This window comes from Cherax quadricarinatus, chromosome 44 (assembly GCF_038502225.1).
Source record: "Cherax quadricarinatus isolate ZL_2023a chromosome 44, ASM3850222v1, whole genome shotgun sequence".
Lineage (NCBI taxonomy): Eukaryota > Metazoa > Arthropoda > Malacostraca > Decapoda > Parastacidae > Cherax > Cherax quadricarinatus.
The window spans coordinates 19,758,866-19,782,600 of NC_091335.1; the positions used below are offsets into that span (position 1 = coordinate 19,758,866).

At 39.1% G+C, this 23,735-nt stretch overlaps 1 protein-coding gene across 2 annotated transcripts in view; it reads left to right on the plus strand.

Annotated features, from left to right (window-relative positions):
- Positions 1–23,735, plus strand: part of LOC128698412 (cytoplasmic aconitate hydratase) — a 200,069-nt gene that overhangs the window by 88,376 nt on the left and 87,958 nt on the right. For both annotated transcript variants that reach the window (XM_070094166.1, XM_070094168.1), the window contains one exon: positions 1,190–1,306. In XM_070094166.1, coding sequence (XP_069950267.1) covers positions 1,190–1,306 — 117 coding nt within the window. The remainder of the gene's footprint in view (positions 1–1,189; positions 1,307–23,735) is intronic.

Sequence of the window (23,735 nt, forward strand, 5' to 3'; positions counted from 1 at the left end):
AAGATTTGTAATATTGTAGAATATCAATCAGAGTGTTGCATTGTAAAATGTTAATCATAATGTAATAGAGGTCATGTGTAATCATAGTGTAATAGAGGTACTGTCACCACCTGCCTACAGGTAGGTGGTCACAGTAGTAATTTAAGGCAAGCTGATGCCACAGTATGGCACCTAAGAAGATTAGTGATAACAGCCAACCAAAAATAAAATTGGTTGGGAAAAATTTGTTTGGTACTTGAACAGATCGGCACTTGAACAGCCTTCTGGAATGAATTAAGTTCGAGTACCGAGGTTCCACTGTATTTAAAAAAAATTAAATTGTAATACTCATTGAAGCATGGAAATAAGTCACATTGACTATATTAGGTTATCCTAAGTTAAATCTACATAGTGTGCTTTTTGGACTGAATTCCACTGTTGGAATGAATAAGTCATCTTTCTGTCTGTTGCACACCCTGTGTGTTGTTAGGGAAGATAGTGGTGGAACAAAGAGGTTTTGGTTTCATTGTTTACTTAAGCCAGTTAGGCAGTGTTACCCATGATGTGCTGTGTAGACCTGTCTTATATTAGATTTTATCAAACGTATGAAGAGGCTGTAGGAGACCTAAATAGTTATGCTGAGGTCAAAAATATTGGCAGGTGGAGTTTTTTAAGCACCGAAAAATTGTGCATGCTAATACGTATGGCTGTAACGTTGAACTTTGTAATGTAGTGAATTCAAAGAAAAAGTGAAAAAACATTGTGTGTGCTTTTTCAGTACAGTCATGTTAATACCATTTATCTCCTTGAGACAATTTTTTATTATAATCTAAATAACTACCCTTCAGTCTTCTCTAACTTCTCAGTTAAAATTTTAATCTTTTTAAATAATATAGGTAGTAGCTTACTAGAAGCAGTTAAAAGCTTTCATGAAGATGATGAGGCTCAGTTTAGGGTGTATAAGAAATAGGGAGATTACTTTCCAGTAAAACTAGGCTTTTGACAGGGATATGTGATGTCACCATGAGTGTTTAACATGTATAGATAGGGTAGTAAATGAAGTGAATGCTAGGATGCTGGGGAAAGGTGTGGAATTAAAAGATAGAGAATCAAATGCAAAGTGGTAGTTGTCACAGTTGCTTTTTGCAGATAACACATTACTTTGGTACTTTTGTTTTATTTCTAGTTCTTTTATACTTTTTGACAACAGGTGGTAACCTTGGATTTGGCTGATGTAGTCCCTTCCCTGTCTGGTCCTAAACGACCTCATGACAGAGTATCTGTTTCTTCCATGAAGGACGATTTTCATCAGTGCCTTAGTAATAAGGTAGGTGCAGTATTGTTAACATGTTTAAAATGTGTAATATAGCTTCATTTCTGTTTTGTAAATTTTGTCACAAGTCATTTGCCATGAATAATGACTTTCACCAGTTCTGGAGAAATAAGGTAAGTGCCATACTGTTATAATTCTAGTACTTTCAGAGATTAAAACACGAAAAATTTTTGTACCAATTTTCCCATTGCAGTACTGTTTTCAGTGGTACGTGGCCCTATAATTATCTCTTCATACCAACTTCATTTGGGAAAATGGAGAGGATTATTTTAAGAGTTTTAAATGTTTTTGATGAAAGGTAGGTAGGGATTTCATGCATGGGACATGGAGGAATAGGATATGTTGGCAGGGAAGAGCCAGAGGAGAGTGGAGGGAGTGAGTGAGGCAGTAGGTAGAATATGGGGTGAATCAGCTAGGATAAATTGGAATAGGACTGAGATGCAAAATCCAATAGGTTTTTTTTTTTTTTTTTTTTTTTTTTTTTTTTTTTTTTTTTTTTTTTTTTTTCAACAAGTCGGCCGTCTCCCACCGAGGCAGGGTGACCCAAAAAAGAAAGAAAATCCCCAAAAAGAAAATACTTTCATCATCATTCAACACTTTCACCACACTCGCACATTATCACTGTTTTTGCAGAGGTGCTCAGAATACAACAGTCTAGAAGCATACACATATAAAGATACACAACATATCCCTCCAAACTGCCAATATCCCAAACCCCTCCTTTAAAGTGCAGGCATTGTACTTCCCATTTCCAGGACTCAAGTCCGACTATATGAAAATAACCGGTTTCCCTGAATCCCTTCACTAAATATTACCCTGCTCACACTCCAACAGATCGTCAGGTCCCAAGTACCATTCGTCTCCATTCACTCCTATCTAACACGCTCACGCACGCTTGCTGGAAGTCCAAGCCCCTTACCCACAAAACCTCCTTTACCCCCTCTCTCCAACCCTTTCGAGGACGACCCCTACCCCGCCTTCCTTCCCCTATAGATTTATATGCTTTCCATGTCATTCTACTGTGATCCATTCTCTCTAAATGACCAAACCACCTCAACAACCCCTCTTCTGCCCTCTGACTAATACTTTTATTAACTCCACACCTTCTCCTAATTTCCACACTCCGAATTTTCTGCATAATATTTACACCACACATTGCCCTTAAACAGGACATCTCCGCTGCCTCCAACCGTCTCCTCGCTGCTGCATTTACCACCCAAGCTTCACACCCATATAAGAGTGTTGGTACTACTATACTTTCATACATTCCCTTCTTTGCCTCCATAGATAACGTTTTTTGACTCCACATATACCTCAACGCACCACTCACCTTTTTTCCCTCATCAATTCTATGATTAACCTCATCCTTCATAAATCCATCCGCCGACACGTCAACTCCCAAGTATCTGAAAACATTCACTTCTTCCATACTCCTCCTCCCCAATTTGATATCCAATTTTTCTTTATCTAAATCATTTGACACCCTCATCACCTTACTCTTTTCTATGTTCACTTTCAACTTTCTACCTTTACACACATTCCCAAACTCATCCACTAACCTTTGCAATTTTTCTTTAGAATCTCCCATAAGCACAGTATCATCAGCAAAAAGTAACTGTGTCAATTCCCATTTTGAATTTGATTCCCCATAATTTAATCCCACCCCTCTCCCAAACACCCTAGCATTTACTTCCTTTACAACCCCATCTATAAATATATTAAACAACCATGGTGACATTACACATCCCTGTCTAAGACCTACTTTTACTGGGAAGTAGTCTCCCTCTCTTCTACACACCCTAACCTGAGCCTCACTATCCTCATAAAAACTCTTTACAGCATTTAATAACTTACCACCTATTCCATATACTTGCAACATCTGCCACATTGCTCCTCTATCCACTCTATCATATGCCTTTTCTAAATCCATAAATGCAATAAAAACTTCCCTATCTTTATCTAAATACTGTTCACATATATGCTTCAATGTAAACACCTGATCTACACATCCCCTACCCACTCTAAAACCTCCTTGCTCATCCGCAATCCTACATTCTGTCTTACCTCTAATTCTTTCAATTATAACCCTACCGTACACTTTTCCTGGTATACTCAGTAAGCTTATTCCTCTATAATTTTTACAGTCTCTTTTGTCCCCTTTCCCTTTATATAAAGGGACTATACATGCTCTCTGCCAATCCCTAGGTACCTTCCCCTCTTTCATACATTTATTAAACAAAAGTACCAACCACTCCAACACTATATCCCCCCCTGCTTTTAACATTTCTGTCATGATCCCATCAGTTCCAGCTGCTTTACCCCCTTTCATTTTACGTAATGCCTCACGTACCTCCTCCACACTTACATTCTGCTCTTCTTCACTCCTAAAAGATGGTATACCTCCCTGACCAGTGCATGAAATTACTGCCTCTGTTTCTTCCTTAACATTTAAAAGTTCCTCAAAATATTCTCGCCATCTACCCAATACCTCCATCTCCCCATCTACTAACTCCCCTACTCTGTTTTTAACTGACAAATCCATATTTTCCCTAGGCTTTCTTAACTTGTTTAACTCACTCCAAAATTTTTTCTTATTTTCATTAAAATTTCTTGACAGTGCCTCTCCCACTCTATCATCTGCTCTCCTTTTGCACTCTCTCACCACTCTCTTTACCTTTCTTTTACTCTCCATATACTCTGCTCTTCTTATACCACTTCTGCTTTGTAAAAACCTCTCATAAGCTACCTTTTTCTCTTTTATCACACCCTTTACTTCATCATTCCACCAATCACTCCTCTTTCCTCCTGCCCCCACCCTCCTATAACCACAAACTTCTGCCCCACATTCTAATACTGCATTTTTAAAACTATTCCAACCCTCTTCAACCCCCCCACTACTCATCTTTGCACTAGCCCACCTTTCTGCCAATAGTCGCTTATATCTCACCCGAACTTCCTCCTCCCTTAGTTTATACACTTTCACCTCCCTCTTACTTGTTGTTGCCACCTTCCTCTTTTCCCATCTACCTCTTACTCTAACTGTAGCTACAACTAAATAATGATCCGATATATCAGTTGCCCCTCTATAAACATGTACATCCTGGAGCCTACCCATCAACCTTTTATCCACCAATACATAATCTAATAAACTACTTTCATTACGTGCTACATCATACCTTGTATATTTATTTATCCTCTTTTTCATAAAATATGTATTACTTATTACCAAATTTCTTTCTACACATAGCTCAATTAAAGGCTCCCCATTTACATTTACCCCTGGCACCCCAAATTTACCTACTACTCCCTCCATAACATTTTTACCCACTTTAGCATTAAAATCCCCAACCACCATTACTCTCACACTTGATTCAAAACTCCCCACGCATTCACTCAACATTTCCCAAAATCTCTCTCTCTCCTCTACACTTCTCTCTTCTCCAGGTGCATACACGCTTATTATAACCCACTTTTCACATCCAATCTTTATTTTACTCCACATAATCCTTGAATTAATACATTTATAGTCCCTCTTTTCCTGCCATAGCTTATCCTTCAACATTATTGCTACTCCTTCTTTAGCTCTAACTCTATTTGAAACCCCTGACCTAATCCCATTTATTCCTCTCCACTGAAACTCTCCTACCCCCTTCAGCTTTGTTTCACTTAAAGCCAGGACATCCAGCTTCTTCTCATTCATAACATCCACAATCATCTCTTTCTTATCATCTGCACAACATCCACGCACATTCAGACTTCCCACTTTGACAATTTTCTTCTTCTTATTCTTTTTAGTAATCTTTACAGGAAAAGGGGTTACTAGCCCATTGTTCCCGGCATTTTAGTTGACTTTTACAACACGCATGGCTTACGGAGGAAAGATTCTTATTCCACTTCCCCATGGATATAAAAGGAAAATTAATAAGACCAAGAACTATTAAGATAAAATCAAAGAAAACTCAGATGAGTGTGTATAAATAAATGTGTACATGTATGTGTAGTGTGACCTAAGTGTAAGTAGAAGTAGCAAGACATGCCTGTAATCTTGCATATTTATGAGACAGACAAAAGACATCAGCAATCCTACCATCATGTAAAACAATCACAGGCTTCGTTTTACACTCACTTGGCAGGACGGTAGTACCTCCCTGGGTGGTTGCTGTCTACCAACCTACTACCTACTACCTATCCAATAGGTATGTTTGATAATTGCATGAAAGAAGGTAAAGTAAACAATGATGGGCACAAAGCCTACATAGTTCCTATTTTTTTTTTTAACAAGTTGGCCGTCTCCCACCGAGGCAGGGTGACCCAAAAAGAAAAAAAATCCCCAAAAAGAAAATACTTTCATCATCATACAACACTTTCACCTCACTCATACATAATCACTGTTTTTGAAGAGGTGCCCAGAACACAACGGTTTAGAAGCATATACGTACGTATAAAGATACACAACTGCCAATATCCCAAACCCCTCCTTCAAAGTGCAGGCATTGTACTTCCCATTTCCAGTACTCAAGTCCGGCTATATAAAATAACTGGTTTCCCTGAATCCCTTCACTAAATATTACCCTGCTCACACTCCAACAGCTCATCAGGTCCCAGATACCATTTGTCTCCATTCACTCCTATCTAACACACTCATGCATGCATGCTTGCTGGAAGTCCAAGCCCCTCGCCCACAAAACCTCCTTTACCCCCTCCCTACAACCTTTTCAAGGATGACCCCTACCCCGCCTACTTCCCCTACAGATTTATATGCTCTCATGTCATTCTACTTCGATCCATTCTCTCTAAATGACCGAACCACCTCAACAACCCCTCTTCGGCCCTCTTGACTAATACTTTTATTAACTCCACACCTTCTAATTTCCACATTCCGAATTCTCTGTATAATATTTACACCACACATTGCCCTTAGACAGGACATCTCCACCCAGGGAGGTACTACCATCCTGCCAAGTGAGTGTAAAATGAGAGATTGTAATTGTTTTACATGATGGTAGGATTGCTGGTGTGTTTTGTCTGTCTCATAAATATGCAAGGTTACAGGTACGTACCGTCTTGCTACTTCTACTTACACTTAGGTCTTACTACATATACATGTACATGTTTATTTATACACACTGTTACACTCCAAGTATTGTAACCACTATTTCCTTCTTTTTAGAGCATAACAATTTTGGTCAGAGAGGTTAGGGTAATAATAGTGATCCTCCGGAATGCCTAATTTTAATTAAGTATATTCATAATACAACAAAAGCCAGAAATAATATACGAATTATCGTATATAAGTTAAGAATGCATGTTTGTTCTATATTATCCAAAATATATATATAAGGCTTTCATAACAGATGATTAGGAGGAGATCCTAGATATAACATATATAAATGGAGATTACTTTATACATTAAAGTCTTGTTTCCCAATTGGAAGCAGTCAGAATAAAACAGAATATGTCCAGGCCGGCTAATAAACCTTGGCCAGTTACCAGAGACGAGCAGGAGTGTTCTCGTTGGCTGCTACTTCTTCACTGCTCGTCCCTCAACCTTGAGCATACAGGTAAAGTGGGTCACGTGACGTGACTCACCAACACTCAGTAGAGTAGTTGAACATAAAGGGGGGGGGGGGGAAGGGGGGGTATAACCATCGCAGATCACGGCTAACTATACACCGGCACACCGGGCGGCAGGCAGGTTACTATACCTCCAATTAAACTTATCATGGCCATGTTACATAAATCATAATTATTAATAAGAATTAGTCTTAATAATACAAGGACGTTCATTTCCAATTTAGCTATTAAAGGAAATAACCGCAATGTAATATTAAAGGAAGGTTAACCATAGGGGCATGACACCCCGGCCCACAAGCAAATATCTCGGCGTTTAAGATGCTGATGGTGTAGAAGAAACCAACCAGCTGGTATAGGGATGGAGGTACATCATTCCAAGGTTAGTCATCCACTTGCTAGAACTGGTCCAGAAACACTGCTTGACTGCAAAGAATTTCCGTAGTTAGGCCATATATTAGGAGCGAGAGAGAGCATCGGCTAACACGTTGCTCGAACCCTTTATGTGAAAAATGGAGATCCGGTAAGGTTGGATCCTTAAAGCCCAGCGTAATATTCTAACATTTTTTGATTTCATAGAATTTATGAAAGTTAGAGGATTATGGTCTGAGTAAATATTTATCACATGAGGAGTATAACCGAGGTATACGTCAAAGTGTTCTAAGGACAACACTAAAGCCAGGGCTTCTTTTTCTATGGTTGAATAAGATCTTTGATATTCTTTCAATTTATAGGAAAAATAACATATTGGATGTAGAATATTACCGTTTTGGAAGGATTGCAATAAGACAGCACCTATTGCTGCATCACTGGCATCAACATGGAGGGTGAAAGGAATTTGGAAATTGGGTGCACGCAATACTGGGGCAGAGGAAAGGAAACGTTTTAAACGTTTAAAAGCTTGTTCACAATTCTCGTCCCAATTAAATTTATATTTAGGACTGGTCAATCTAGTCAGGGGGGAGGCAACTTGAGCAAAGTTTGGGCAAAAACGCCTGTAATAAGTAGCCATCCCCAAAAATCGTTGGAGGGCTTTCCTGTCCTGAGGCGTCGGGAAATTTAAAATAGCTTGGACCTTTAATTGGTCGGGGGCTACTAGTCCCTTCCCTATTTTAAAACCGAGATATTTAATCTGGGCTTTACCAAAGTCACATTTTTGTAAATTTACAGTGAAATTGTATTTCTGCAATGCTTTCAGTAGTTGCTCTAATCTTTCTAAATGAGACTGCCAGTCATCACTAAAAACCACCAGGTCGTCTAAGTATGCCTCTACACCTTCTAAGGGTTGGACTAAAATGTTCATAATTCTCTGGAAAGAGGAGGCGGCGTTACACAAGCCGAAAGGCATAACCTTATACGTAAATAGTCCGTTCTTAACTACGAACCCGGAAATCTCTTGGGCCCTAGGAGTTAACGGCACCTGGTAATACCCTCTCAGCAAGTCTAATCTGGTCACAAAGTTGGCACCGGCTACAGCATCTATTAAATCATCAATCCTGGGTAATGGAAACCCATCTGGTTTGGTGACTGAATTTACTTTACGGTAATCCGTGCATAGGCGTACGGTACCATCGGGTTTTGGGACCAATAAACAGGGAGAGGCCCAAGGTGTCCAACTGGGTTCTATCAAATTATATTCCAGTAATGTATTTATTTCTTGTTGAATTAATTCTTGCTTAGCAGGAGAGACCCGGTAAGGGGATTGCTTTATTGGACTATCTTCTAACAATTCAATATCGTGGAAACCCAATGTACAAGGAGTAGGGATATCTTTGAAGATGGAGTTATATTTAGTGATTAACTCTTTGATTTGAGATTTTTGGGAGGTAGGAAGAACTTCCAGGAAATGGTCTAGTTCTTTTAAAACTTCAGAATTATGTAGTCTAAATTCTCTTACTTCCCTTACAGTGTCATTCCTTATTTCAGTGGATGTAGGTTGAATAGAGGTAATAATAGTAGGGAGAAGGCTAGACTCGTACTTCTTTAAGTTATCTATGTGATACCTCTTAATTTTCTTACGACGTCCTGGTTCACGGACCAGATAATTCACCTCATTTTCTTTGTCTACTATTTCATATGGCCCCAAATATCTAGGTTTTAAAGAATGTCCTGGAATTAAGTTTTTAACTAACACTAATTCATTTGGAGAGAATGAACGAGATTTAGCCTTTTGGTCGTAAGATTTCTTCATTTTGGCTTGAGCTTCTGACAGATTCACGGCAGCTAAGCTTTTTAATTTGGAGAGAGGTTCTTTCCAAAGTAGAGGACTGGGATGAAGAGGTCCTCTCTTCCCTATCCAAGAATCTCGTAATATGGCTAGGGGTCCTCGCACCTGATGTCCAAAAATCAAGTCAAATGGAGAGTATTTAGTACTTTCTTGTTCAGCTTCACGGAGGGCGAAGAGAAGAAAGGGTAAACCTTCGTCCCATTCACGAGAATATTGCTCACAGTAAGCACGTAAAGTAGATTTAAGGGTTTGGTGGAATCTTTCTAGCACTCCTTGTGACTGGGGATGATATGCTGTAGAGAGGATCTGTCTTACTCCTAATCGAGACATAGCCTCTTTAAAAACCTTAGACGTAAAATTAGAACCTTGGTCAGATTGAATTTCACGTGGTATGCCTACTTGAGCAAAGAAGCGTATTAAAGCTCTTACTATATTTCTGGAATTAATTTTGGACATTGGGATAGCATCAGGATACCGCGTTGCCATATCTATGATAGTGAAGATATACTGGTTACCCCTTTTTGTTCGGGGCAACGGTCCTACACAATCAATAACTAATCTTTCAAAAGGTTCTTCAGGACATTTTATTGGAAGTAAAGGGGCAGACGCGGGATTGTGCGCCGTTTTGCCTATTATTTGACAAACGTGGCATTTCCGTAGTTTGTCAGCAATATAAGTCCTCATCTGAGGCCAAAAAAAATATTTCCTTATCTTTTTCTCTGTCTTACGAGACCCTAAATGACCTCCCAGTGGATTATCATGTGCTAGTTCAAATACCATATTACGTAAGGACGATGGCACCACTAACAAGTTTCCTTTTGAACTCGAATCATTATCATTATTTCTCTTCCAAAGAAAACCGTCTTCATCTAAAAGGTAACCTTCCTCTTTATCCTTATTGGTTAAACTTTTATCGTCCTTTAGAGCTATAAGAAATTCTTCTTTATTACATTTTCTAGCTAGGTCCGCAGGGACTGGTAAAACTTTGTCACCTGTGGGTCTCGACTGAATTGCTTCGCTAAACAGGAAGTTCAAACCTAATTCATCGGACATTTCTAAAGGCTGTTGAATATCCACATTTTTAGAGTTCTTAGCCATGGCTCTGGTGATCACATTAAGGGGAAATAAATCTAGCCCTGCCTCAGAGGCTTCTAATGCATAATTTACATCACAAGGATTATCTAAAACCAGAGGCTCTCTGGGTATCTCCAATTGATCAATTTCGTTCCCGATTAATAGATCCACGCCGGCAATGGGAAAAGGTTTATCTGAAAGTCCCACATTGATCCAGCCTACATATCCAGGCAGTTCTACATAAATCCTTATAATAGGGACCTTTATTATTGTGCCTCCGTAAGCCTCTAATAATACGTCTAGCCGGGGTTCATTACTAGTAGGTAACTTTACCAGGTTTGATCTTAATAAAGAGAGATAGCTGCCAGTATCTCGAAAGGTAGTGATATTTACTAACCTCTCTTTACAGAGTCCGAACTTCCCCTGGGAAAAGTAGGGTTCCATAGCTACTCGGACCTTTTCTTCTGAAGCACTGTCGTGGTAAAGTCATTTATTAGACGGTCTGCTAGATGAGGCCTGAAAAGGTAGAGATTCATCATCCAGAGTTTCATACTTCCGAGAGGAATTTATTACCTGGGTAGGATATCTCCCTCTTGGTTGGGTTTTATCTTCCCGCTGTTTATGCCAACACTGGAACTGTCTATGACCTAACTTCTTACAAAACAGGCACAGTGGTAATTGATCTTTAGGATACTACCTGGAGAAAGAGCCGTTCGTCACCTGTTTTTTTTTCTGAAAACACCTTGAAAGGTTCGCCAGCTGGAGCTTTCCTAGTAGTCAATCTTGAACTAAAATCTTGGGAGGTAGATTTCTTTTCCGGGGCCTTAGACATTTCTGTGGTTATAGCATGGGAAATTTCAAAGTGATCTGCGTGGGCAGCAGTATCTAACAAGTTAGTAGTAGGAAATGTCAAAAGATAAGTATGAACCCTCTTTGGAAAATATTTAAAAAGGTCTTCATGCAACATCAGCTGGGAAAGTGACTCGACTGAGGCGGCTCCCGCGGCCCTACGCCAACGCTCGAAAGCAGAGAGCTTTTCCCTGGCAAAGTCCACCCAAGACTGCTGAGGATATTTCTTCAGAGTTCTAAACATCTTCAAGTAACTGACAGGTAATAAATCGTAAGCTTTCAGAAGACAATCTTTTACCTGAGTATAATCAGAATATTGTTCAAAAGGTAAGTTTGCAGTTATGGTTTGGGCTTTTCCTATTAAAGATGAATGTATTAAAGCAGCCCAATATTTAGGAGGCCATTGCATCACCTTCGCCTGATTTTCGAATGCCTCGAAAAATGAATCTAAATTATCCTCAGTAAATTTAGGCATCAAAGAGGCTGCTTTACTAAGGTCGAATGAAGGGATTGTATACATATTACTCGATTCTCTTTTCTTCCTCAGTACTTCCCGTTCATAAAGCAAAGATTCACGTTCAAAATTCTCCCTTTTTAATTTTCTCTGGGCTTCTACAAAGGAGGTTTGAAGTGATAAAATACGTTCTAGACGTTCGAAATTCTCCTTAGATTGAATAGTAGTCAAAAGGGCTAAAGAGATTTGAGGTGGAACGTGTTCATCATCCAATAGAACTTCCTCTTGTTCTGTTTCAAAAACATCTGTAAAGGGTTTACCTGGAACCGTTTCTTTAGCCTGATGGAGTTCTGTTCCCCATATAGTCCTTGGAGATGGAATTGGAGTCGTTGTAGCAGCGTAGCGTTTCCGAGTATCGGGAAGGTCATGTCCGTCGTCTCCAGTAGGGGTTAGCGTCGTAGTTTCGGCCTCGGGTGTCTATAGTAAAGAATTCAAAAAGGAAGGAATATCTGCTTCTCCATTCTCAGTCTCTGGATCCTGCTCATCTGGAAAAAGGACATTCTGTATCATACATCTGACTGTCTGGGCAGTGAAATGCCTGTCGTATTTAATGCCCAAGCTTCGTGCTAATTGCCAACAAGATTGAAGCTTCAAATTCTGTAATCTCTCCTTTGTTATATCTTCAAACCTCTCTGCCATTTCTACATTCATTTTAAAGGAAATTCAGTGTTATGCTCGCGGACACAGGCCCCCACTTGTTACACTCTATGGTATTGTAACCACTATTTCCTTCTTTTTAGAGCATAACAATTTTGGTCAGAGAGGTTAGGGTAATAATAGTGATCCTCCGGAATGCCTAATTTTAATTAAGTATATTCATAATACAACAAAAGCCAGAAATAATATACGAATTATCGTATATAAGTTAAGAATGCATGTTTGTTCTATATTATCCAAAATATATATACTGTATAAGGCTTTCATAACAGATGATTAGGAGGAGATCCTAGATATAACATATATAAATGGAGATTACTTTATACATTAAAGTCTTGTTTCCCAATTGGAAGCAGTCAGAATAAAACAGAATATGTCCAGGCCGGCTAATAAACCTTGGCCAGTTACCAGAGACGAGCAGGAGTGTTCTCGTTGGCTGCTACTTCTTCACTGCTCGTCCCTCAACCTTGAGCATACAGGTAAAGTGGGTCACGTGACGTGACTCACCAACACTCAGTAGAGTAGTTGAACATAAAGGGGGGGGGAGGGGGGTATAACCATCGCACATCACAGCTAACTATACACCGGCACACCGGGCGGCAGGCAGGTTACTATACCTCCAATTAAACTTATCATGGCCATGTTACATAAATCATAATTATTAATAAGAATTAGTCTTAATAATACAAGGAAAAGGAAATAACCGCAATGTAATATTAAAGGAAGGTTAACCATAGGGGCATGACACACACTTATCTGAGTTTTCTTTGATTTTATCTTAATAGTTCTTGTTCTTATTACTCTTCCTTTTATATCCATGGGGAAGTGGAATAAAAATCTTTCCTCCGTAAGCAATGCGTGTTGTAAAAGTCAGCTAAAATGCCGGGAACAGTGGGCTGGTAACCCCTTTTCCTGTAAAGATTACTAAAACGTAGTACAGTGGACCCCCGCATAACGATGGCATCACATAGCGATTATTTCGCATACCGCTTACTTTAATCGCAAAATTTTTGCCGTGCATACCGATTAAAAACCCGCTCACCGATTTTCGTCCGAGACGCGTCCAATGTGCGCCCTCAGCCAGCCTCACATGTGCCGCCCGTGCCATTGTTTACCAGCCAGCCTCCGCGCTAACATCCAAGCATACACTCGGAATATTTCGTATTATTACAGTGTTTTCGGTGCTGTTTCTGGAAAATAAGTGACCATGGGCCCCAAGAAAGCTTCTAGTGCCAACCGTACACCAATAAGGGTAAGAATACCCATTGAAATGAAGAAAGAGATCATTGATAAGTATGAAAGTGGAGTGCGTATCGCCGACCTAGTCAAGTTGTACAAGAAACCCCAATCAACCATCGCTACTATTGTGGGCACCAAAAAGACAATCAAGGAAGCTGTTCTTGCCAAAGGTTTAACTGTGTTTTCGAAACAAAGATCGCAAGTGATGGAAGATGTTGAGAGACTCTTATTGGTGTGGATAAATGAAAAACAGCTAGCAGGAGATAGCGTCTCTCAAGCGATCATATGTGAAAAGGCTAGGAAGTTGCATGACGATTAAATTAAAAAAATGCCTGCAACTAGTGATGATGTGAGTGAATTTAAGGCCAGCAAAGGTTGGTTTGAGAGATTTAAGAAGCGTAGTGGCATCCATAGTGTGATAAGGCATGGTGAGGCTGCCAGTTCGGACCACAAAGCGGCTGAAAAATATGTGCAGGAATTCAAGGAGTACATAGAAACTGAAGGACTGAAACCTGAACAAGTGTTTAATTGTGATGAAACAGGCCTGTTCTGGAAGAAAATGCCAAGCAGGACCTACATTACTCAGGAGGAAAAGGCACTCCCAGGACATAAGCCTATGAAAGACAGGCTTACTCTTCTCATGTGTGCCAATGCTACTGGTGATTGCAAAGTGAAGCCTTTATTAGTGTATCACTCTGAAACTCCCAGAGCGTTCAGGCAAAAGAATGTCCTCAAGGATAATTTGTGTGTGCTGTGGAGGGCAAACAGTAAGGCATGGGTCACTAGGGAATTTTTCTATAACTGGTTACACCATGCATTTGCCCCCAATGTGAAAGATTACCTAACTGAAAAGAAATTAGAACTTAAGTGCCTCCTGGTGTTAGACAATGCCCCTGGTCATCCTACAGACGTGGCAGAGCGACTTTATGGGGACATGAGCTTCACTAAGGTGAAGTTTTTGCCTCCTAATACCACTCCTCTCCTGCAGCCCATGGACCAGCAGGTTATTTCCAACTTCAAGAAACTGTACACAAAAGCTCTGTTTGAAAGGTGCTTTGTAATGACCTCAGAAACTCAACTGACTCTAAGAGAGTTTTGGAGAGATCACTTTAATATCCTCAATTGTGTAAACCTTATAGGTAAGGCTTGGGAGGAAGTGACTAAGAGGACCTTGAACTCTGCTTGGAAGAAACTGTGGCCAGAATGTGTAGACAAAAGGGATTTTGAAGGGTTTGAGGCTAACCCTGAGAATCCTGTGCCAGTTGAGGAATCCATTGTGGCATTGGGAAAGTCCTTGGGGTTGGAGGTTAGTGGGGAGGATGTGGAAGAGTTGGTGGAGGAGGACAACGAAGAACTAACCACTGATGAGCTGATAGATCAACTTCAAGAGCAAGAGGCCAGACCTGGGGAAACTGGTTCAGAGGAGGGGAGAGAGAAATTGAAGAAGTTGCCTACTACAAAGATAAAGGAAATCTGTGCAAAGTGGCTTGAAGTGCAAACCTTCATGGATGAAAATCACCCTCACACAGCTATTGCAAGCCGTGTTGGCAACCTGTACACTGACAATGTTGTGAAACACTTTAGGGAAGTGATAAAGGAACGAGAGGTACAGGCCACTATGGACAGATATCTTGTGCGAAAGAAGTCCAGTGACTCTGAAGCTGGCCCTAGTGGCATTAAAAGAAGAAGGGAAGTAACCCCAGAAAAGGACTTGCTACCTCAAGTCCTAATGGAAGGGGATTCCCCTTCTAAACAGTAAGAAGATAATGCTCTCCCCTCCTCCCATCCCATCAATCATCACCAGATCTTCAATAAAAGTAAGTGTCATGTAAGTGTGCATGCCTTTTTCAGTTTGTGTGTATTAAAATTAATATTTCATGTGGTAAAAAAAAAAATTTTTTTCATACTTTTGGGTGTCTTGCACGGATTAATTTTATTTCCATTATTTCTTATGGGGAAAATTCATTCACATAACGATTATTTCGCATAACAATTACCCCTCTTGCACGGATTAAAATCGTTAACCGGGGGTCCACTGTAGTTCCTATCTATAAGGGGTAAAAGGAATGTTATTGAAAATTATAGGGAAATAAACCTGTTGAATATATTAACCCTTAAACTGTTGAAACGTAGATCTACGTTTATGTGTGTAGCGCTCCGACCTTGATTTTCTCCATTTGAATGCATGTAAAAAATGTAGATCTACGTTCAGAGCGCTACACGAGCGAACGTAGATCTACATTTGGACAATTTAAGGGTTAAGTGTATTGTAAAATTATTATAAAAAGATAGGTAATTTTCATATAGTCGGACTTGAGCCCTGGAAATGGGAAGTACAATGCCTGCACTTTAAAGGAGGGGTTTGGGATATTGGCAGTTTGGAGGGATATGTTGTGTATCTTTATACGCATATGCTTCTAAACTGTTGTATTCTGAGCACCTCTGCAAAAACAGTGATAATGTGTGAGTGTGGTGAAAGTGTTGAATGATGATGAAAGTATTTTCTTTTTGGGGATTTTCTTTCTTTTTTGGGTGACCCTGCCTAGGTGGGAGACGACCGACTTGTTGAAAAAAAAAAAAGGTAATGAATCTGATGTGAAGATGGAGGGGGGAAGGGCATTTGGTGTTTTGCTGAATACAGTGCTTTTTTAGTAGATTACAGAAAGAGTTGCAAAGATTGCTGAAGTTTGAGAGACTGGGAAAATGAAGATACAGTAGGGCCCTGCTTTATGGCGTTTCACTTTACGGCGTTCCACTAATACAGCGATTTCAAATTATGACCAAAATTTGCTATATGGCAAGCGGTCTTTCAAATACAGTGCGCCCCACCCGGTTTATTTACATTCACAGTGAGCACATCTGTTGTCTGGAGACTCCAAAATTTCGAAGTGTTTTAAAGTTATTGTGAATTTTATATGTTTTTTTTTTTTTTCAACAAGTCGGTCGTCTCCCACCGAGGCAGGGTGATCCAAAAAAGAAAGAAAATCCCCAAAAAGAAAATACTTTCATCATCATTCAAACTTTCACCACACTCACTCATTATCACTGCTTTTGCAGAGGTGCTCAGAATACAACAGTTTAGAAGCATATACGTATAAAGATACACAACATATCCCTCCAAACTGCCAATATCCCAAACCACTCCACACTGGTAATTATGCTTATGTGTAAATGTACCTAAATATACTTACACACTGTGCTGGCGTGCAGGTACACATTAAGGGAGGGGCGAGCAGAATCAACTTATTTTTTTGATCAGATTTCAATGGGATTTTGACAGTGGATTAAGCTGCTTAAAAATACACATAGACTGTGTTTATTTTGGCTGTTAGCCTTCAAGTTAGATAGAAAAAAATTATTTTGGGGAAGATGTACAATGCTCTAGTTGACATCAGATGAAAGATTAAGGCTAGGTTAATAATGACCCAGGGCTAAAATATTTTAGCGATATTGTCAGTAGATTCCATAAAAAAAAAATGTTGAAATTAGTTTTTTTCTCTTTTTAGAGGAGGAAAAATCACAATATGGCAAATCTTCTCTGGGTGTTCATAGAACCATCATTCCTCAGTAACGTCTGCAAAAATCACGACAATCCAATGAATATTTATTGCAAAAAATGGATTAGAATGTCAATAACTTATTAGTGAGATTTTTTTTTTATTTTTGTGTGTGTGAAACTCGAGGGAAGTCGCGCGCCACCATTCAGCGTGCTACACCCCTCATATCTTCTCTACAGCCTGCCGGCTACTGACGGACTTATTGTCTGCTCTCCACACACTACCCAGCACACAAGTTGCCATGTAAAGTATATGCAATGAAATAATCATAAAAATCGTAATTTTGTGAGGAAAAAAACTACTAATTGCCAACTTGTATTTTTGCTGACAGCAGAACAAAAAAAATACATTTAATGAAAAACATGCTTAGAAATATGATAGAAACAAGCTGATTACATCAAAATGTTGCCAGAATTTTGCACTATTTTTCAGTAAGAAAACATTTTTTTTCCATAAATCTTCAATTTTAATGTCTTGATCACTGAAGAAAGGCTTGCCCCTTCCTTAAAATCACGAAGTCTCTCTATTCATGACTCCATAGTAATATGTACTACATAACAGTAATCTCTTTTGGGCACATTAAATGTCTTATTTGATGTTAATATAGACATTTTCATTAATCCATCTATGATATTTTCTTCAAAATTATATAAGAAACACGTTACATAGCATATAAACATTATGCATACACCCAGAGAATAAAAATTGACGTGAATGAGATTTGTTTACAAAGAGGCTTTGTAGGAGTGCCGGAAGAATTACGTTTTCTCAAGTCAAACACTGGGGGATAACTGTAGATAAATATTCCTTTTGTATGCCTTCACTCAATATATAAAAATTCACAACCCTTGTGGGTTTAGTGCTTCTTTTTTATTATAATTATAATAACAACTTGTAATAATAATAACTTATAATAATTTGTAATAATTTGACACCATTTCTTCTAAAAAATTACATGAGAATGGAAGTGTTAGTTTTTATTTATTTTACTGTACCACTGTGGAGACAACTTGCACACAATGTAAGGTGTCTGTGTGAATGTTTATGAACCATAACCAGGCGCATTGTCTGTTTGTTTAAATAGTGAGTGGAGTGGCCAGGCTGGCTTCCCTACACTACCCTACATACCACACGACTTTCTACATTAAGACTACAAATATAAGTATTGAGTGTACTGTATATGCATTTTTTCACTCTGTGGAGCCTTACGCATCGTCGTAGTATATTATATGTGGGCGGGGTGGCCAGAAGGGCTACCACATCTAACTTCTTAGAGTAAATACTGCTCACCTTTGGCACTACATGAAGACTAGGAATATTTTGAGGTAAATAATGAGTGTACTGTGGGTGTATTTTACTTTATTGTTTTAATGCCAAATTCTATTGCTGACTTAATATATGTTAGTGTAAACTTGCTATCTGGCATTTATATGCATTTATAAGTGGAAAAATGGAGTTCTGCTTTCCGGCAATGTCTGCTCTCCAGCAGTAGTCTGGAACCTAACCTGCCGTATAAGTGGGGCCCTACTGTAGTTGGAAGTGAACATAGGGAACAAAAAACAAACAACGAAATTTTATTTCTTTGCAGAGGTTACATTTATAGTGTTGTTAAGTTCAAAGAAAGCGACAGTCTAGAAAACAAAAGATTGGACATCAGATTAGAGGGAATATTGAGGAAATAAGTGTATTTAGATACAGTGGACCCCCCCAGTTATCGGCCGGTTCAGTTATCAGCCGGTTTTTCGGTGCCCGGTTATCGGCCGTTAATTCGGTTATTGTCTCTGGGTGAGTGAGGAAGCTTCTGCTCATTCATCCAAACATTTTGCTATAATCCATTGTTTTTTGTGGTTATTAATCGAGTACAACTGCAAAATAAGCAACCATGGGCCCATAGAAACACATTACATAGTATATGAAAACATGCAATGTTTATATGCGATGTACATTTAATGTCTTATTTTACGTTAATATAGATATTTTCATTAATCCATCTATTGTATCTTCTTCAAAATTATGTAAGAAACATGTTACGTAGCATATAAACATGCAATGTACAGTGGACCCCCGCATAATGATTACCTCCGAATGCGACCAATTATGTAAGTGTATTTATGTAAGTGCGTTTGTACGTGTATGTTTGGGGGTCTGAAATGGACTAATCTACTTCACAATATTCCTTATGTTAACAAATTCGGTCAGTACTTGCACCTGAACATACTTCTGGAGTGAAAAAATATCGTTAACCGGGGGTCCACTGTATATTTAATAATCACTCTTTGCCACATTAAATGTCTTATTTTACATTAATATAGAATTTATTAATCCAGCTATGATATTTTCTTCAAAATTATATAAGAAACACGTTACAAATCATGTAGCATATAAACATGCAATGTTTATATGTTATCGAGTGGAGAGTGGGATGGAGAGTAAACATTACGTTTTCTCTGATGCAGCGTTAGAGAAAACTGTGAATCTGGCGACTGGTGAAGTAACCGCCCTTATGCATTTGTTTACAATTCTTGGCATGAATTATTCATTACTTCTCCCTTTGTTTATGATGGCATCTAAAGGTAGTTTTTAGAAATGATTAAACTCAGTGAACATGGTAATAATATGGCTGTGTAGTGTAATAATATGGCTGTGTATTGTAATATAGCTGTGTAGTGTATCCCAGGAAGGGGGCTACATACGTGTACTGTACCAACATCTACTGCTATCTACACTGACTTCCTACAAATAGATACTACTCACCTCTTGCCCTACATTAAGACTACAAATATTGTAAGGTTAGTGATGAATGTACTGTAGCAGTAAATGACCGATTAAAGAGGTGTGTGCAATGTGGACTAGGGTGCAAGCTTTTGTAGAGAAACACCAAGCCATATCAGCAACATGTTCAGTGACAAAACCCTGTCCCACTTCAGGGAAGTCTTAGAGAGATGCCATTAACAGACCTCTATGGACAGATTTGTTGTGAGGCAGGGGTCCAGTGACTCTCAAGCTGGTCCAAGTAGCATTAAAAGACAAAGAAGGGAAGTAACCCCAGAGAAGGCTTTGCTACCTAAAGTCTTTATGGAGGGGGATTCCCCTTCCAAACACTAACTCCTCCCTCTTACCTCTTCCCTGTCTTCCACAAGCCAGCATTAGCCTTCAATAAAGGTATGAAAAACTTACATAATTGTTAAAAAAATTATTTTTGTGAATATTTTTGTCTGGAACAGATTAATTGTATTTCCATTAATTCTTATGGGAAATATTAATTCAGTTTTCAGCCATTTCGGTTATCAGCCGACCTGGAATGGATTACAGCTGATAACCGAGTAAAGCTTATTTGCTTATTTTGAGGGTGCAATATAGACATGTGGCTCCTCCTGCATGATAGAATGATAGGTGGACTGACTGGTGTCAGTGTCTTTCAGTCTGAATTTGAAGTTCAGTTGAAGTTCTTTTCATATTATAATTTTCAAACTACTAGCTGACAGCCTTCAAAGATTGTAATCTACAATCTCTGAAGGCATATGACTGCCAGTTCATCAGTTCTATCATGCATCTGAAGACCAATGTGAGATAGAATACGCAGGTGTACTGACTCCTGTGTCTACAGTGTTAGATCAGAATAAGTGGAGATGTGATTTTAGGACTTAACATGCTATTTGAGTGTGAACAAGATAACATGAACTCACACACACAACACACAACACACAACATACAACATACAACACAAAACACAAAACACAACATAACACAACACAACACACAACACACAAAACACAACACACAACACACAATACACAACACAACACAACACACAAAACACAACACAACATAACACACAACACACAACACAAAACACAAAACACAACATAACACAACACAACACACAACACAAAACACAAAACACAACACAACACAACACACAAAACACAACACAACATAACACACAACACACAACACAAAACACAAAACACAAAACACAACACACAACACACAACACACAACACACAAAACACAACACACAAAACACAACACAACACACAACACACAACACAAAACACAAAACACAACACACAAAACACAACACAACACAACACACAACACAACATAACATAACACACAACATAACACACAACATAACATAACACAACACACAAAACACAACACAAAACACACAACACAACACAAAACACAACACAAAACACAACACAACACAAAACACAACACAACACAAAACACAACACAACACACAACACAACACAAAACACAACACAAAACACAACACAACACAAAACACAATACAAAACACACAATACAAAACACAATACAAAACACACAATACAAAACACACAATACAAAACACACAATACAAAACACACAATACAAAACACACAATACAAAACACAATACAAAACACACAATACAAAACACAATACAAAACACACAATACAAAACACACAATACAAAACACACAACACACAACACAAAACATAACACACAACACAAAACACAACACAAAACACCACAAAACACAACACACAAAACACAACACACAAAACACAACACACAAAACACAACACAAAACACAACACAAAACACAAAACACACACACACACACACACACACACACACACACACACACACACACACACACACACACACACACACACACACACATCACACACATCACACACATCACACACATCACACACACACATACATCACACACACACATCACACACATACATCACACACATACATCACGCACACACATACATCACACACATACATCACACACATCACACACACACACACACACACACACACACACACACACACACACACACACACACACACACACACACACACACACACACACACATATGAAGGAACACTGCAGCAGGCCTACAACATACTTTTAAAGCTACACAACGTTCTGGCCTCTATAACGGTACTTGGGAGTTTGTTCCACTCATCCACAACTCTATTACCAAACCAGTACTTTCCTATATCCTTCCTGAATCTGAATTTTTCCGACTTAAAACCATTGTTGCGAGTCCTGTCTAGGCTAGATATTTTCAGCACACTATTTACATCCCCTTTATTTATTCCTGTCTTCCATTTATACACCTCAATCATATCCCCCCTAATTCTACGTCTTTCTAGAGAGTGCAGATTCAGGGCCCTTAGTCTATCCTCATAGGGAAGGTTTCTGATACATGGGATCAACTTTGTCATCCTTCTTTGTACATTTTCCAGAGCATTTATATCCATTCTGTAATACTGTGACCAAAACTGTGCAAAACTGAAGCCTAACCAAGGACTCCTATAATTTATGCTTCTTGATATGAAGCCAAGGATTCTATTAACTTTATTGCGAACACTTATGCACTGTTGTCTAGGTTTCAGATTACTGCTAACCAGAACTCCTAAATCTTTTTCGCAATTCGTAATAAGATCTACATTATTTAGTTTATATGTGGCATGGTTATTGTCCTGTCCAACATTTAGAACTTTGCATTTGTCTATATTAAACTGCATCTGCCACTTCTCCGGCCACTGCATCAGTCTATTCAAATCTTCCTGGAGTGCTCTAATGTCCTCGTCAGAATGAATTCGACGGCCTATTTTGGTGTCATCGGCAAACTTGCTGATGTCGCTCTTTATGCCCTCATCTATGTCGTTTATGTAGATTGTGAACAGCAGGGGGCCCAACACTGACCCCTGTGGAACACCGCTCGTGACGCTTCCCCACTCTGATTTCTCCCCATTTATGCAAACTCTGTGCTGCCTATTTGTCAACCATGCCTCTATCCAGGAAAAAAATTCTCCTCCTATTCCATGTGCCTTAATTTTCCTCAATAGTCTCTGACGTGGGACCCTCTCAAAAGCCTTACTGAAGTCCATATACACAATATCATATTCATTACCATGATCTACCTCCTCAAATACCTTAGTGAAAAAAATTAATAAATTCGTAAGGCCCTTTGTAAAACCATGCTGAGATTCGTTGATTAATTTATGCTTTTCAAGGTGACTACGAACTGCCTCGGCAATTATTGATTCCATAAATTTTCCCACTATTGGTCTATAGTTCAAAGCTAAGGACCTGTCACCCGCTTTGAAAATAGGTATCACATTTGCCATTTTCCACTTATCTGGCACCATGCCAGTTTGTAATGATATGTTGAAAAGATTAGCCAAAGGTTTGCTAAGCTCCTCTTTACATTCCTTTAGAACCCTTGCATACAGTTCATCAGGGCCTGGGGATTTGTTAGGTTTTAATTTATCTATTTACCTAAGGACCGTGTCACACACATCACACACACACATCACACACAATCACACACACACACATCACACACACACACATCACACACACACACATCACACACACACACATCACACACACACACACACATCACACACACACACACACATCACACACACACACATCACACACACACACATCACACACACACACATCACACATCACACACATCACACATCACACACACACACACATCACACACACACACACACACACACACACCACACACACATCACACACACACATCACACACACACACACACACACACACACACACACACACACACACACACACACACACACACACACACACACACACACACACACACACACACACACACACACACACACACACACACACACACACAAACACACACACACACACACACACACACACACACACACAC